The sequence below is a fragment of the Ovis aries genome, chromosome 10 (genome assembly GCF_016772045.2).
Source record: "Ovis aries strain OAR_USU_Benz2616 breed Rambouillet chromosome 10, ARS-UI_Ramb_v3.0, whole genome shotgun sequence".
NCBI lineage: Eukaryota > Metazoa > Chordata > Mammalia > Artiodactyla > Bovidae > Ovis > Ovis aries.
In genome coordinates, this window is record NC_056063.1 from 74,837,090 (window position 1) to 74,852,054 (window position 14,965).

A 14,965-nucleotide genomic window follows, 5' to 3' on the forward strand; every position below is an offset into this window, starting at 1 on the left:
GGAGCTTGGAGGGAGATCCTGGAGACAGGCAGAGAGGTGAGCCTCACGGGTTAGAGGAAGCTACCTGCCCCCTCCAAAGGTCAACTATGAAGACACTTCCTTTTTTGAAAATGTGGACAAGCTGTCATAAAGGAAATGGTGGCGGTGAGGCGCCTCACGCCCCACCCCAGACATGGGATCACCCTGGACAGGGATCCCACCAACCAGCAGCCCCTCCGTGCCCCACCCTCAGGCTCTTAGCACTGAGCCCTGCAAAGATCCGACCCCCGTGACCTCCCAAGCCTGCACAGCTGGCCATCCTGCAACACCCGCCTGCCCACTCGCCGGCTACTACCGGAAAGGGAGATGGGAGGTCTATGCACCAAGTCCAAAAGACAACCCTCGGGTTAAAAAGTCCGCTTCTCTCGACAGCCACACCTCGGCTCCCAAAGTCTGACTTCATTCCAACAGCCCAAGGAAAGCTAGACCCCCAGCATCTTTTCCCAAGGAAGACAAGTTAAAATTTCTCCTCTTTTTAATCCGGACACCTAAGCCCTTCAAGACAAAAACACAAATGACAAAACTTTGCTAGAAAACAGAGTAATTTGTTCCGCTCTTTCTGCTCCTTGAAGAGTAAAGCGATGCGGACTGCCAGCAGCCAAGCCAAGCCGGCCCTGGGGCTGCGGTCCGATTCCCCGGGGGAGACGCGGAGTTGTGGTCCGCTGGGCCTTCCCCGGGTCCGGATCCGGAGCCATTACCTCCCAGACGGTCAGAGCTCGGTTTCCAATTCACACACACCGGCACCAGACTCCTAACAGTTGACAGCAATCCCATCAACAATGTGTTCCGCCTCCGTGCCACCCCTGATACAAGCAAGACGGGCAGGAGACTCTGTGAAACTTGCCCCTGAAGCAATAATAGCTCTGAGTGACCAGAATTAAGTCCACTGTGCAGTAAGTGACAGACACAGACCCGCAGCAGGCTGACCGTGAACTCAAGACCATCATCTCAGTCAGGGGAACGCCTGTCCTCAACCAGGAGAAAGCGGCCAGGCCTGCCTTGCACTCCACTCATTCCTAAGCCCCGCGTGGTTATCCGATGAGGCAGAGCCCCAGCCCTTGCTAGAGACAGGAGAGAGAAAGTCTCGGGGCCTCTGACACACGTGCACCAGCTGCGGGTGGAGGCTGAGCTCAGGCTGATGGAGGGCACACGTCTGTCCGGGCAGCGCCGACAGCAGCTTACCTCCGCGGGAGGCGAGGCGGGGGGTCATGTGCCCACTGTCCATCGGGCTGCCATCCCTTTGAGGAGAGGGAGACATGGATGGGAACCAAAGGATCTTCTAAAGGCAAGTTCTTAGCGCAAGATGGCCCCAAGGTCCCTGCAACCAAAGAAATCATTGTGGTTTTGCATTTGGCATATTTATGCCCCTTTTCCTTTAGGGACAAGTCTGTCTCCCTCTGAATGGAGATCCATTTTCAAAACACAGTGTCCAGAAATACCGCTCCACTTAGAGGTGGGGTGAGTTAAGGGGGCAAGAGAAAGGCAAGGAGTCTTGAATGCCACAGCTCAGGACAGAAAGCAAGCCTAAGAGCATTTCCTTCTCAAAACACAGCCAGAAATCAACTGTTACTTTTAAAGAACCAACCGTTTTCTACCAAACATTTCAACACCTGCAAACTCCTCCTCCTCACAGCCGTTTTAAAAATGTGCCCAATATTGATTCCCAAATCCACACGGCTCTCTATACCAGCCTGGTTAAAAGCAGTGGAAAAAGGCTTCTATATTAACAAAAAATATGGGTGATTAGCTTCAATAATCACTGGTCTATCGCCAACCTCACCAATGGCTGATCTCCACTGATTCCCATTTATTTCAACATGGAAAAGTCATTAGATGGAATTGAAGCATATAATCAGAAAGCCAATCTCACACTAAGGCAATGAACAACCATCAAAATCCAGGCAACTAAGTTAAAGACCTAAACTACTGTAATGATGCTTGGTCTACTTAACAGTTATAGAAACTGCTTTTAGCAACTCAACCTGCAGTAGGCCAATAGCCACCCAATGCCAAGACATCAGTAATTTCCAGGCGGCACTGGTGGTCAAGAGCCCACCTGCCAATGCAGGAGGTGTAAGAGAGGCAGGTTCGATCCCTGGGTCGGGAAGATCTGGAGGAGGGTATGGCAATGCACTCCAGTACTCATCCTTGCCTGGAGAATCCCATGGACAGAGGAGCCTGGTGGGCTGCAGCCCATAGGGTTGCAAAGAGTCGGACACGACTGAAGCGACTTAAACACACAGCTAGCAAAGCTGTCTGCATCTGCTCTACAGAATGTCGCATCCCAAGCTCCTTTTCTTCAAAAAGAATTCCTCTTTCCTTCAAAGAAATGCCTGAGGATATCTGCTACCTGCCACCACAGTAATGCGACTAACAGACATCAGAACACTCTGTCTGATCATCTGTGCGTCAAGCATACGGAGACAAGAACAGGGAAACCTACTCATGAGGAGTTTAAATAAGTCTACGTTTCAGACATCCAGAGAGGAAGAAGAAGAGAGTCACCTACAGATCAATTTACTTCTTTAAAGATGAGTCATCACAGGAGGGGAGAAATGGATACCTATAGGCTGATCCCTGTTGATGTACGGCAGAAACCAACACCATACTTTAAAAGAAGAAAAAGAAAGTGAAGTCGCTCAGTCATATCCGACTCTTTGTGTGCTGGACTATAGCCTAGCAGGCTTCTCCGTCCATGGGATTTTCCAGGCAAGGGTACCAGAGTGGGTTGCCATTTCCTTCTCCAGGGCATCTTCCCGACCGAGGGATCAAATCCAGGTCTCCCACATCGTAGGCAGACGCTTTACCCTCTGAGCCACCAGGGAAGCCCTTTAAAAAGATGAATTGTCACAACCGGGACAAAAGGACTCTCAAATGTACCAGTGAAACCTTTCGGTTTCATACGTAGGTTTTTCAAAAACATCGCAACCACTTCATTCCTCCTGAAAGGACCAAGAGCTAACTAGCTCTCCAGCAGTCAATCCTCCAGACCCCAAGGGTCAAACCAAAAGGCAACACCATCACAAAGGCCCCACCCCAGGATACGAGAGCACAAAGCATCAGACGCCAGCTGTCAGGGAGGACTGAGCTGAGGAGGAAGGGGAAGGGACGGGCTCGGGCAGTGGGCAGGTGAGGGCCGCCTGGTGTTCCACCCTCGGCCAAAGCAACAGGCCGGCGGTGCTGCTGGGACCACAACGCCGGCAGGCGATTCCTGGCAGAGACGAGGCTGGGCGCGGGCAAAGCAGTGGGAAGGGCGGGGCGGCCGGGACCAGCTGCCCAGACCCACGGGGGTCTTGGCAGCATGGGCGAGGCCTCTGGGTCTAGGCTGACGTGGGCCCCGGCTCCTGCATCAAGTCCAAGTCCACATGGTTCCCATACGTGCGCCACAGAGGGGACCATCAGCTCTGCCTTGGAGAGCGAAGAAAACTATTTCCCTGTGCCAGGCAAGAAGTCTCCTGTGGGACTACCCAGGAAATGAGGGAGCAGTAAATAAAAATTCAACACGGAGACAATAAGGCCCCGTGGAGACGACACCTTCCAGCCTGAGAACCAAGACAGGAGTGACAGGGTGACCCGGGGCCTGCAGGTCTGCCGTCTGGCCACCTGCTCAAGCTTCCCGTGGGGTCTCTACGAAAGGCTGAGCTGCGAGCAGACGCCGGGTTCCACGGGGTGCTGGTGGCAGGCACTGCAAACACGGACACGGCGGCTGTCGGGGCAGGACCTCACAGCAGCTGCCCAGTCGGACAGCTGGCTGTCCCACCTCCCGCCCCGGCCCTGGGACTCCAGGAAGCCCGCCCTCCTTCCAGCTCCAGGGCAAAAACCTTGTCTGGTGGGAGCCGCTGAGATGGCTTCTCCAGCAGCGGTTTTCTGCTCGAGAGAACAAAAGGTGAGGCTGGGAGCCTCCCAGGTCCCTTTCCGCTCTAATAACCTACGATTCTAGCAATTTATCTGCACGGGACATGTTTGTTTTTTAAATAATTTTACTTATTCATCTAATCTTTGACGGCGTTGGGGCTTCACTGCTGCATGAGCCTCTCTAGCTGCAGACAGTAGGGGCTACTCTCTGGCTGCGACGTGAAGGCTTCTCATTACTGTAGCTTCTCTTGTTGCTGGAAGACGGGCTCCAGGGCTCAGTTGTTGCGGCTTGCAGGCTCTAAAGCACAGGCTCAAAAGTTGTGGTTCAGAGGCTTAGTTGCTCTGTGAATTGAACCCACGTCTCCTGCGTTGGCAGGCGGATTCTTTACCACTGAGCTACCAGGGAAGCCTTATTAAACAGCAAGCCATGCTGAATCGCACAGAAAAAAACTCAAAAGATCAACGTGTCCATACTGTTATTTTGCACACACGTCCAACACCAGGTGACCAACTACGAGGCTGGTTTAACTAGGAGCTGGGACCCCCATCTTCAGAAGCAGGTAGAGTATCTCCAGAGCTCGAGCCTCGGGGTCAGAATGGCTAGAGAAGTACAGAGAAGTGGGGACACAAGGCAAACCATCGCCCCCTTTCTAACTAGGCTTCATCTCCAGCTCGCTTGTGGTTTTTCTTAAAACCAAATCTGCAGGCCTTTCCCCTGCCCCGCAACCCCCAAACTCCTCTCTCCCAGTCAGGCTGGGGCCACGTCATCCCACCAAGTTGCCTGGCCTAAAACATGGAGGGAAAGTATTGAAGTGGAACCTGAAAGCAATGGAGCAAGAAGACTTAATATTATAGTAAATTCAGGAACATGTACTGCCCACCAAGGCCGTCCAAGCCCCCCGGAGCCCCACTTCCTCCCAAGCCTCCTGCCACTTGAAGTGCTTTGCTCCCGTGTGTCTCAGACCAATCCCAGCAAAGGCAGAAACAGTTTCAAGCCACACACAGAAATGAGGACCACCCAGGACCTCTCCCCGCTGTCATCTGAGTGACTCCGACACATGACTGCCCCTTCCTGCTGGTTCCAAGACACAAACAGTCCACAAACTGCAGACAACTCCTCAACGTAACACACCAGCCAGTTCACAGCGTGCTCAGCTCTGTCACTCTGAGGCAAGTTAGTCCTCCACCCCAGAACCCAGAGACAGTTTAGGAATCGAGATGCAGAACCACCAGCCCAACAGGGAGTCAATATTCGATGATTCAAAAAAGAAAATTGATGATCAACTGAACAACCAGCAAAAATGCTGCATCGGCATCCTTCCTGACCCATGAGCAGGACGGAAGTACCCGGGGAGGGAGTCGGCAATGAGAATGCTGTTTGAGGCAAGGTCAGGTTCTATTTTCCTGTTCTGTCTGTGAGCACCCTGCAGAATTCAACAGAAAAGAACTGACATGTAACAGAAGGGGCTCGGACAGTTCTCAGCTAATAAAGGAACTCTCTGAGCCTCTCGGCAACGGCCAACTACAGAAGACTTCCCTGCTCTATGAAACCAATTAACTTTCTTAGAAATCAGAAAGGGTACGCTGGAGATCTGGCTACCTGCCATCTACTTACAGTGACATGGAAAGAGAAAACCCATATACTCATCTTTACAATAACAGGGGGGAAAAGTACATGTTATGGTTTGTTTGTTTAAAAACGAAGACCAAAACACTCTTAACCAGGAATAGAAGCAGACTTTCTTAAGAAAAAAAGAGGCCACACATCAAAATTCTATAGCAAATATCCTACTTATAGAAAAATGTAATGTGCTTTTTTTAAGATTAAGAACAAGACCAGTGTATCCCTCCGATCGCTGCCAGCCCACACAGTTCTAGAGGTCATGGTCATCAAAACATAGGCTGTAAGATGGTGATGTGAATGGACAGGGGCACAGAAAACCATCATTATTTACAGACGTGAGCATATGCATAGAAAACCAGTAAGAGCTCAGCAAGATTGCCAGAAACGATGTGGCCAAAAAAAAAAAAAAAAAAACACAAACTCGTCCCCTTAAATAGGCAATAACCAACCTGAAAATGTATCACTCAAAACAGGAATAAAAACGTGTCTGGGAACCTGCACAATCTTTCTGAAGGAAAACGTTTACATTGCACTAAAGCTCAAATATGAAAACCTAATTTAAAAAATGGACATTCATAGCCAAGGATGGGATGACATAAGATGTCAATTCTCAAAAAATCAATTCTGAAACTTTAGTAAGATTTTAAACTGAAAATGTACAAACTCATTCTAAGACATGTGGAAGAAAAAACGTCTTCTGAGACCTCATGTACTTGTTAAAAACAGCAAAAGTTTTTGGATGTATGTGGGCAGAGGTGGAGACCATTATCATTATAGATACTATGACTCAAAACAAGGCCAAGGTAACAATAATTCTATCTCACACACACAGACCATGAGTGATACTAGCCCAGGAATAAAACAGAAAATCCAGAAGCAGGCCTAGACATACAAGAGGACTTTGGTATATAACATCACATGTAAGTGGGGAAAATACCATTTTATACAACAGTATTATAAAACTTATTTCTACATGGAGAAAAATAAAATCCTCACTTCAAACTGTATGCCAGACAGATAAAAGAGCTAAATGCAAAAGGCAAAATTATAAGGCTGATAAAAGATGGACATTTTCATATAATTCTTAACCTTAGGTAACTGGAAGTTTCCTTAAACAGCATCCCAAAAGCAGAAATCTGAAGGTAAAAATTGATAACTACATTAATATTAAGGATTTTTTCAACAAAGGACACCTTAAAGGTAAAAGAACTGTAACAGAGTCAGAGAAAATACTTGTGGTATCTGAAACTGATAACATTTCAATATACATATCAAGTATTAAAACACAGGAAAGCCAACTGAAAACTTAAAAAGATATGAACAGAACTGAACAGAGTAAGAAATCCCAAGGGCTAAGGATTTGTGAAGACACTCAAACCCACTACTGACAGAAATGCAAATAAGCATAATAAAATGCTCTATTGTACTTACGGAATTGGAAAAAAATTTTAAGTTGTATATCAAGGCTGGTAAGGAAGCAGAAAAATAAGGCCTGACATCATTAAGCATGAGGGGGAATGCAAACTAAAACCACAGTGAGATAGATATCACCTCTCATCCCTGAGGGTGGCCATCATCAGGAATGCAAAGAGGATGTAGAGAAATTAGAACCCCCCTTGGTGCAGGTTCTTTGGAAAAGAAAACAGCCTGGCAGTTCCTCAAAGTGTTAAACACAGAGTTACCATATGACCCAACAATTTCACTCCTGGGCATATACCCGAGAGAAATGCAAGCAAGTCAACACAAAAACCAGAAAATAATGTTCACGGCAACGTTGTCCGTAATAGCCCGAAAGTGGAAACAGCCCCAGATGGTCATCACCCGCCAAATGGGTAAATAAACCATCACGCTGACGTACACTCAACCCCAGAGCAGAATCGTCTACACTCACATACAACACTAAGACATGTGAAGGGACTTCCCTGTATTACTTTGCTGACAGATACAACTGAGAAAACTACCCTAAAAGTTCTGGGAACTGAAGAAAAACTTAGTCTTAAGTCAATGCTCTGAATGCACTATTAGACAAGGACTGCTGGACATGCTTCCTTCATGTCGATAAAACAACAGAAATGACTGGGAAAAGTGAAGGTTTGACAAACACAGGTTTTGCCTTGCACCTGACTTGCGCTGGTTAAACTGGCCTGATATTTAAGAATATTACAGAATTTACTATAAAAGAAAGTGATAACCCTAATTTTAATATGCTAAATAAATATTAAGGCTTAAAACTTGCCAAGATAGCTTTTCCCTTAATTTAAAAAAAAAAAATCTTAAATTAGCATGTACTAAAAATCTAACATGCTAGACAGTTTGGTTTTTCCTGTGGTCATGTATGGATGTGAGAGTTGGACTGTGAAGAAGGCTGAGCACCGAAGAATTGATGCTTTTGAACTGTGGTGTTGGAGAAGACTCTTGAGAGTCCCTTGGACTGCAAGGAGATCCAACCAGTCCATTCTGAAGGAGATCAGCCCTGGGATTTCTTTGGAAGGAATGATGCTAAAGCTGAAACTCCAGTACTTTGGCCACCTCATGCGAAGAGTTGACTCATGGAAAAGACTCTGATGCTGGGAGGGATTGGGGGCAGGAGAAGGGGACGACCGAGGATGAGATGGCTGGATGGCATCACGGACTCGATGGACATGAGTCTGAACTCCGGGAGTTGGTGATGGACAGTGAGGCCTGGTATGCTGCGATTCATGGGGTCACAAAGAGTCGGACACGACTGAGCGACTGACCTGAACTGAGACAGTTTACCTATCTGATTTCAATCTTTACAGTAATCCCATAAAATACGAGACAGGTAATCATGACCTAGGATTCAAGACTAAAATCCTGGTTTATAAACTCTTAGGCAAGAATCTCAGAGATTCTAAACTGCTGGCAATCTTCCCAAGACCAAAAGACCTATAGAGTTGAGATGCTGAACAGAATGACTCTAATGAATGCTGCTTAAAAAGAAATCCGGCTTAGACTGAACTATAGCACCTCACTGTCCATTGTTATCTTCTGTCTTCACAGAGTAACTTAGAGCCGAAGAAGTCTCCCTCTCCTGCACACCACACCCAAACCACTCCTCACTCCCCACACACTCGGTTTCATTATGACCTTGTATTTTTGTGGCAGAAAGTTCCAGTGGTATTACATAACGGTTGGGATACGAAAAAGCGTTTGGTTAATATTCCAGCTGGTTTTAACTTTCCCCAAATTAAGCAGACTACAGTGAATGAAACTCCTGTGGCATGTGGTCATCTTCAGGACCTTTGCAGGCCTCAGATTCATCAACATGAGTTCTCCCTGTCGCAGTATTCCCCCTCCTCCCTAACTTGGTGGTGGTGTTTTTTGTTTTTACTATGGGGGCGGGGCAGGGGAGACAGGCTACATAGCAACTCTGTGATTTGATTATAGCTACACAGTCAAAATTGGCTCCACTCTGCTGATCTGCAGTAACATTCAGTATATTTAGACCACTTACCTATTGTTTTTTAATTTCTCCTTAAGTACAACACTGAAGCAAAAGCATAATTATGAGACCTTCTAATGCAAATCCAGCAAGAGAGAAACCAGTCTCTGCTCACTTCCTCTTTACTCAGTCTCACTCTGTGAAAGTCCCTTTTCAGTTCAGTCGCTCAGTCATATCCGACTCTTTGCAACCCCGTGGACTGCAGCACGCCAGGCTTCCCAGTCCATCACCAACTCCCGGAGCCTGCCCAAACTCATGTCCATTGAGTTGGTGATGCCATCCAACCTGCCTTCAGTATTTCCCAGCATCAGGGTCTTTTCCAGTGAGTCAGAGTCCCTTAACACAAGGTGAAACCCTGAGGTCCTCTCCCCATCACAACTTAAAGGACCAAAAACACTATCTCTGAAAGCTATGTGGAGTTTAACAAGGCAGGAACAGCCACAGGAAGCACAGTTATTTTCAACTTTGCGTCAAAGATTCATTCCTCTTACATGTCAATTTAAAGTGTATCTTACTTGACAGTATGGTGGTTGTGGATTTGCTAAGTTGTGTCCAACTCTTGAGACCCATGGACTGTAGCCTACCAGGCTCTCTTGTCCATGGGATTCCCCAGGCAAGAATACTGGAGTGGGCTGCTATTTCCTCCTCCAGGGGATCTTCCCCACCCAGGAATGGAACCAGGGTCTCCTGCATTGCAGGTATTTCTTTACCGTCTTGAGCCACGGGGGAAGCTACTTGATAGTATGGGAAGTGAAAGTGAAGTCACTCAGTCGTGTCCGACTCTGCGACCCCACGGACTGTAGTCTGCCAGGCTCCTCCATCCTTGGAATTTTCCAGCCAAGAGTCTTGGAGCGGGTTGCCATTTCTTTCTCCAGGGATATTCCTGACCCAGGGATCGAACCTGGGTCTCCCGCATTGCAGGCAGACGCTTTACCATCTGAGCCACCAGGGAAGCCCCTGACAGTATGGACCATACTAATCAAACTACCTAATCCTACGGAGACGGTAGGAAAACAGCCTCTGGCTCATGACTGAGGATCTTCCCCTGGGCCAAGGAATTTCATGTGACTCTCTCACCAAAGAGAGAATCCAGGGGTCTGGATTCTTGTCCTGCTCAAGTTACAGTAGTTAACACTGTCTTAACAAGAGCAGTTCATCGGTTTTCATTAAATGTGACAGAAAGGTTTAAGAAACGAAGGGCGACTTTTCACAACAGTGATATTATTCCTGGCATTTCTGAGGCAGTTACATTCTCTGCAGGACAATCTGCCTGGTGACATACATGAAGCACCACAGACACAACTCTTACCGCTCTTCATCCTGCCTGAGCAGAGGGAGCGGAGAAAGTCGCCCCTGGGGTTCTTCCGCTTCCCTCTGAGAGCAGATGGCCTTGGAAAGGACTGCCTGGCTCAGCGCCAAGCCGGTCTGCTCTGCAGCCCTCGACTAGATGGCCCTTCCCAGGCTCTCCCGGGTCGGGTGTGGTCTCAAGGCCGAGTCTGGCCAGGCCGTGTGGGCAGAAACAAGGTGCCCTGGGTCCTGGCCTGGGTGCATGAGACCTCCCCACAGGAGCCTCCATTTTCACCCCCGGGCTGACTTAGGGAAGCTGAACACAGCTGTAAGGGCAGGGGAAGAGCGACATGAGAGAAGGAACCTGGGTTCCTAGCAGCTGGAGGAAAACCAGCCACAGATCAGGCTACGTGTGAGCAAGAAATAAACTTCTATCATATTGAGCCATTAAAAACCTACGGCGTTCATTCCAGGAGCAGCTGACATGAGGTTACCTCACTCACTGGCCGACTCTAGAACGAGGTTAGACTGACGGGATTAGTGGCTCAGGTGAGACAAGGGTTAGACTCTCTCTGTAGACACACACAGTCAAGGTGGTGATGCCACGTTTGGCCACAATAAAGCAATCTACTTGGTACGCAGTAAAAATTCCACTGAGGAGCTGAGGCTGAAAAGGACACCTCTGAACCACTGCTCCTGAACTTCCATAGTTAGATATTAGCTGGTATATTCATCAGCAAAAATTCGTGAGGTTCTTCCACACTTCCTTTGCCAAAGCGACCATAATTCATGTTAAAATTACAATGCCTGCAGACCACATGAAACCCAACTCTGGATTTACTACGAAACTATGTTGAAGTCATTTCTCAAAGGATAAGTGATAATCAGCAGACAGAATTCAAGATGAGTCTCTTCAGCTGTTAGTTTTTTCCTCTCAATAGAAATTTAACATCAAGACAACCTTTGCCTTCCCGTGTGGAAGTCACATGTGCCCTACTCTCGTACCATGAAAATGAGAGAGCTTCTTTACAGCGCTTCCCCTTTGCCCCATCGAGACCCAAGCTGGACGCTCCCCCACGGCAACTGTCATTGCTAACCCCCTCCTTCTTGCTTCCAACCTCAGTGGATACATCTTCCACTGCAAGGTAATCTGAGAGAAATGGAAATAAACCCAGCCAATTAAGAAAGGAAATTAACACTCAATAAGTACCCACAACACGCCAGGTACTTTCATATACTCAATTCTATTTGCTCTTTGCCACAATGAGGTGTATAACATGATTTTCCATTTTACAAATGAGGAAGCAGGGAAGTTTAAACACAAAGTCCAGGACAAATGACTCCGAAACTTATTCTTCCCATTTCAAACTGCTGTACTTGACCTACGACGTACTGCCACTCTTTAGGCAATGAGAAAAAGATAGCATTACCATCCAATATTCATTTCCTTTAAATATGCATTTCAGTGAATCAACGGCTCACTGATGTCCCATCCTCCCACTTATACCTTATTACCACATTTCCACAAAATCGAAGCCTGCAGCAGCCCTCTGACGTCAGAGCAGGCAGACCGCTACAACACGGCAACCCGAGAGGACAGAGCCGGGGCAGGATGAGGCCTGGCCTTACATTACCCGGGAGTACTGCTGCCTACCCCTCAGAAGTTCTTTCTATCTGCCAAGTTCTAGTTTCCACAAGAATTATTTCAGAAAGCTTTTCACCAACTCTTTTAAGATATTTGAAAATGCAGTAAAACAGATATATGTCAAGGAACCTGAAACACGAGGAACAATCTTAAACTTTCCACGCAGAACTGGGAAACCATCTTTAACAGAATTCTTTCCCACCTGAAGAACTGCGTGAAGGTTGAAGACTATTTGTAGTATTATACTGTAACCACCACTTTAAGTAATTATTTACTAACCGAGAATTCTTCGAAGTCAAACAGATAAAATAGCTCACTAATCAACATTCTCAGTTCTCAGCAGTTTAAAAAAAAAAAAAAAGACACTAAATTAAAACACGTTTGACATGAAAATATCAAAAGACTCATATTCTTAGGTTGGCCTGAGTCTTCATCACAAACCATGCTAAAATTAGTTGATGAGTGGTTGTCATTAAAATAGCTTTAAAAAAAAAATGCACTTTTGATAACAAGGTCTTACTCAGACCTTACGCTTGTTTGAAAGAGAATTTCAACATCAACCACTTTCTACTGAAAATACATTTCCGTCAGTGACATTTAAGATGAGAGCACCATCGGAGCCAGGTCCTTTCGACTGCAAAGGTCGGGGCACTTCTTGCTGAGATGCTGCTGTGCTCTCTACTGAAGTCCTTCCGGACCGTGGCTCACATCTCAGTCAGGTGCAGCATCTTTGAGCCTTACCTTCAGGTAGGATCCATAATATTTGGTTACGTAGGGACTGTCGCACTGACTCAGCACTGTGATTTCCTGCTGAATGTCCTCGATCTCATCTTCTGCCTCCTCCAGGTCAATGATTTTTATGGCGACCACTTTCTGAGTCCGATTGTCAATGCCTTTGAACACCTCGCCGAAGGAGCCCTTCCCGATTTTCTCCAGTTTGGTAAAAAGCTCTTCGGGATCTGCTTTTAGGTTCTGTAGGAGAGAAGGAAAAGGGTGACTTCAGTAACTCACAGGGGTATTGACAACGGCTAGACCACGGTCTTTCCAGGTCAGATTCGTTTTCCTCACTTAAGGATCAGGCTGGTGGTAATCACGGGTCTTCACACTCAGGACACAAGCATTTCTCAATCTCACCTGCGTGTGTACACAGCAAAAGTGCAAACAGGAACAGTGACCCAGCTCTATTATAGAAGTGAGGAAGGCTCCAGCTTTTATATAAAGAAAACAAGTATCAAATCACTTATCTGAGCATGATATATGGATTTATTAATAAATCACTCGTGTCTAAGCAAAAATTCTACTTTTCTCCCTAAACGCAGCCCCCCAATTTCCTTAATTTGGGTAGGTATATACTGAAACATAGGTTAACCAGCAACATCATGTAACAGAGAAAAAGATACACCCTAGCCTGTTTCAGAGCAGGTCGTGTCCAGCAAACACAGCCCCAAGCATCTGCACTTAACTGCAGCTGCCTTGGCCTAAATATTTAACCGGATCCCAGGAAACAATAAGGAACTGTTTTCTTTTATCAGGTAAACGTCATGCCCTTGAAATGGCTTCTAAAGGCTCGTAACCACCAACCTGAATAGCGGAAAGACACATACCACCTACACCTCGTAAGGTTTAGCTCTAAATTCTCCAGCACACACCCTAACGAGCTCCCTTGACCAGAGAGAAGGGTGAGCAGCTGAGTTCTCCGTGGGCAGCACCTGTCACCCCCCAGGAGGGAGTGAGAGGTGGTGCTGACACTTGGGAGAGCCAGGGATCCTTCCCATCTTAACCCCAAGGAGCTGCTCAGACTACACCCTACAGAAACGCCTTTCCTGTGAAGCAGTGGGGAGGAGGGCTGAAAGGAGCAAGAACAACGGACCTGGAAGACAGACCCACAAAAAGGGGTCAGACACAGAGCTGGCAGTGTGGGTGGCTCTGCATTAACCGGGCCTCGCGGACTCACCGGACTCAATTGCTGGCTGATGCCTCCTCCCCTGACCTGGACAAGCCTGTAGACTGTTACAACCGTGCCTCCAGCTTTGAAACGTTCCCTCCCCGAGGCCAGGGCCCCTCCTGCACTGCGCCTGCTGCTCCCCTCAAACCCCGGCTGGCCTTGGGATTTCCTGCGACACTGGGCTAGGTTAAGCCTGCGATCCTGCAGCTGCACCTCCATCGGCCCCTCAGGAGGCCTGGGCTGGCTGCCGGCGGGGAGAACCCAGGCCTGGGTCACCCAGCCAGCCAACTACAGGCACAGGAAGGGACGCCCAGTGTCCTCGCTGCCCAACCTGGGCCAGGCCAGCAGCTCTCCCGCCGACCACGAGCGGCGAGCAAGCCCTGTGCAAAAGCCCCAGGTCAACCTGAGGAATCGGGAGAAACACTAAATCACTATTTGTTTCAGGCACTAAGTTCCGGGGTGATATGTCACCCTACTGATAACAGAAATCAACAGAGATCGCTGACCACTGCCAGACAAAAGTGTCCATTCCTGAGGACAGGGTCCAGACAGACAGACTTTCTGTACTCAGGAGAGGAGTTTGTCATGTCAATAAACTGCCCCTTTCCCTTGTGCTGGGTTTAAAACCACTTAGGAAAAAACAGCTGTTTTCACTACTGCCTTGACCCTCCTCCCTGAGGCCCTTTCCCGAGCATCTGCACCCATGAAGCCAGTACAGGTTTTCTGCCTCGCACCTGCTCAAGTATGGTGCAGCATTCCACCCTCTGCCATTGGGCCACCAGCTATAAATCCAACTAAAATCCACCCCTGGCAAGAAGGGAGCCACAGACTTCCCTGGTGGTGCAGCAGATGGGAACCCACCTGCTAATCCAGGGGACTCAGGCTCCATCTCTGGCCTGGGAAGCTCCCGCCTGCCCCAGAGCAACTAAGCCTGTGGGCCACAACTACTGAGGCTGCGCTTGACACCCCTTGAGCCACCACTACTGAGCCTGCACACCACAACTGCTGAAGCCCGTGAGCTTGGAGCCTGTGCTTCGCAACGAGGGAAGCCACCGCAACTGAAAAGCCGGTGCACGGCAAAGCAAGAGTAGCCCCCGCCTCCTGCCA

The 14,965-nt window shown here is 48.0% G+C and overlaps 1 protein-coding gene across 2 annotated transcripts in view; it reads right to left on the reverse strand.

The window, feature by feature from the left end:
- The window catches only part of STK24 (serine/threonine kinase 24), a 95,344-nt gene that overhangs the window by 38,701 nt on the left and 41,678 nt on the right, over positions 1 to 14,965 (reverse strand). For both annotated transcript variants that reach the window (XM_012184878.4, XM_042255019.2), the window contains exon 2: positions 12,655 to 12,885. In XM_012184878.4, the coding sequence (XP_012040268.2) occupies positions 12,655 to 12,885 (231 nt within the window). The remainder of the gene's footprint in view (positions 1 to 12,654; positions 12,886 to 14,965) is intronic.